The 869-nt window shown below is 50.7% G+C and overlaps 1 protein-coding gene across 1 annotated transcript in view; it reads right to left on the bottom strand.

The window, feature by feature from the left end:
- The window catches only part of LOC107625718 (BAHD acyltransferase DCR), a gene marked incomplete in the record, with an annotated part of 1,738 nt that extends 1,048 nt beyond the window's left edge, over positions 1 to 690 (bottom strand). Inside the window, 1 exon segment of the mRNA XM_016328419.2 lies at positions 4 to 690. Coding sequence (XP_016183905.1) covers positions 4 to 584 — 581 coding nt within the window.

Genomic DNA, 869 nt, shown 5'->3' with positions numbered 1-869 from the left:
CTAGCTATCTTCTTTTTGGCGCCGGAGCCGGCAGCCTTGGTGACGGCGGCGAATGTGTTGAAGAAGTGCCAGAAGGAGGTACCGTCGGTGACAGCGTGGTTGGCGGTGATGCCGACGAAGACGCCATCGGCAAGCTCGGTGACCTGGACGGCGGCGAGGGGAAGGTGGTGGCCAGAGTAAGAAATAGTCATATCGTAAGCAAAGAACTCCTTGAAGGAAGGATGGACATCGGGAAAATTGGCTGGCGGCGAGAGGAGGGTGGCGAGGGTGAGATGCTTGGCATTGGCGTGGATAAAATCAACTCCGGCGTCGTTGCAAACGATGTGAACATGGCCGGCGGAGTCGGTGGAGAAGCGGCCGGCAAGGGCGGGGAAGAGAGAGAGTGTGGTGGAGAGAGAGAGCTTGAGGGAGTCGATGAGGTCTTGAAAGGGTTGAGGGGGAGAAGAGAGGAGGACTCCCTTTTGGATGTAGTGGCAAGAAAGCATGGGGAGGTCAGAGACAGAGAGGTGTAAGGGTTTGAGGGTGGATTTTTGGTCTGGATAGATTGTGCATTTTGAAATTATGCTTGTGGATGAAGAAGGCATTTTTTGTTGGTTTGGTTGGGTTTCTTTAGAGAGAGGGTAAGTGAGTAAGTAAGTACTAGTGTGAGTGAATTGTGTATGTGGGTTTGGAAGTGGAGGGTGCGAAGGGGATTTTATAGGGTGGAGGTGGGTGGACGGACGGGGGAGAAACTGGGATAGTGACGTGTCTGTTGTGTACTATATAGTCTGCCAGTGTATGTTTGTTGTCCTGTTGCCTTTGCCCTGTCAGCTTTTTTCATTTTTTTTTTTAATCAAAGGTAGTTATTTCATTAATGAAAATGATAGTCC

Source organism: Arachis ipaensis, chromosome B02 (genome assembly GCF_000816755.2).
Source record: "Arachis ipaensis cultivar K30076 chromosome B02, Araip1.1, whole genome shotgun sequence".
NCBI lineage: Eukaryota > Viridiplantae > Streptophyta > Magnoliopsida > Fabales > Fabaceae > Arachis > Arachis ipaensis.
Note: the sequence above shows the minus strand (reverse complement) of the source record. Positions and strands in the feature narration are given on the sequence as shown.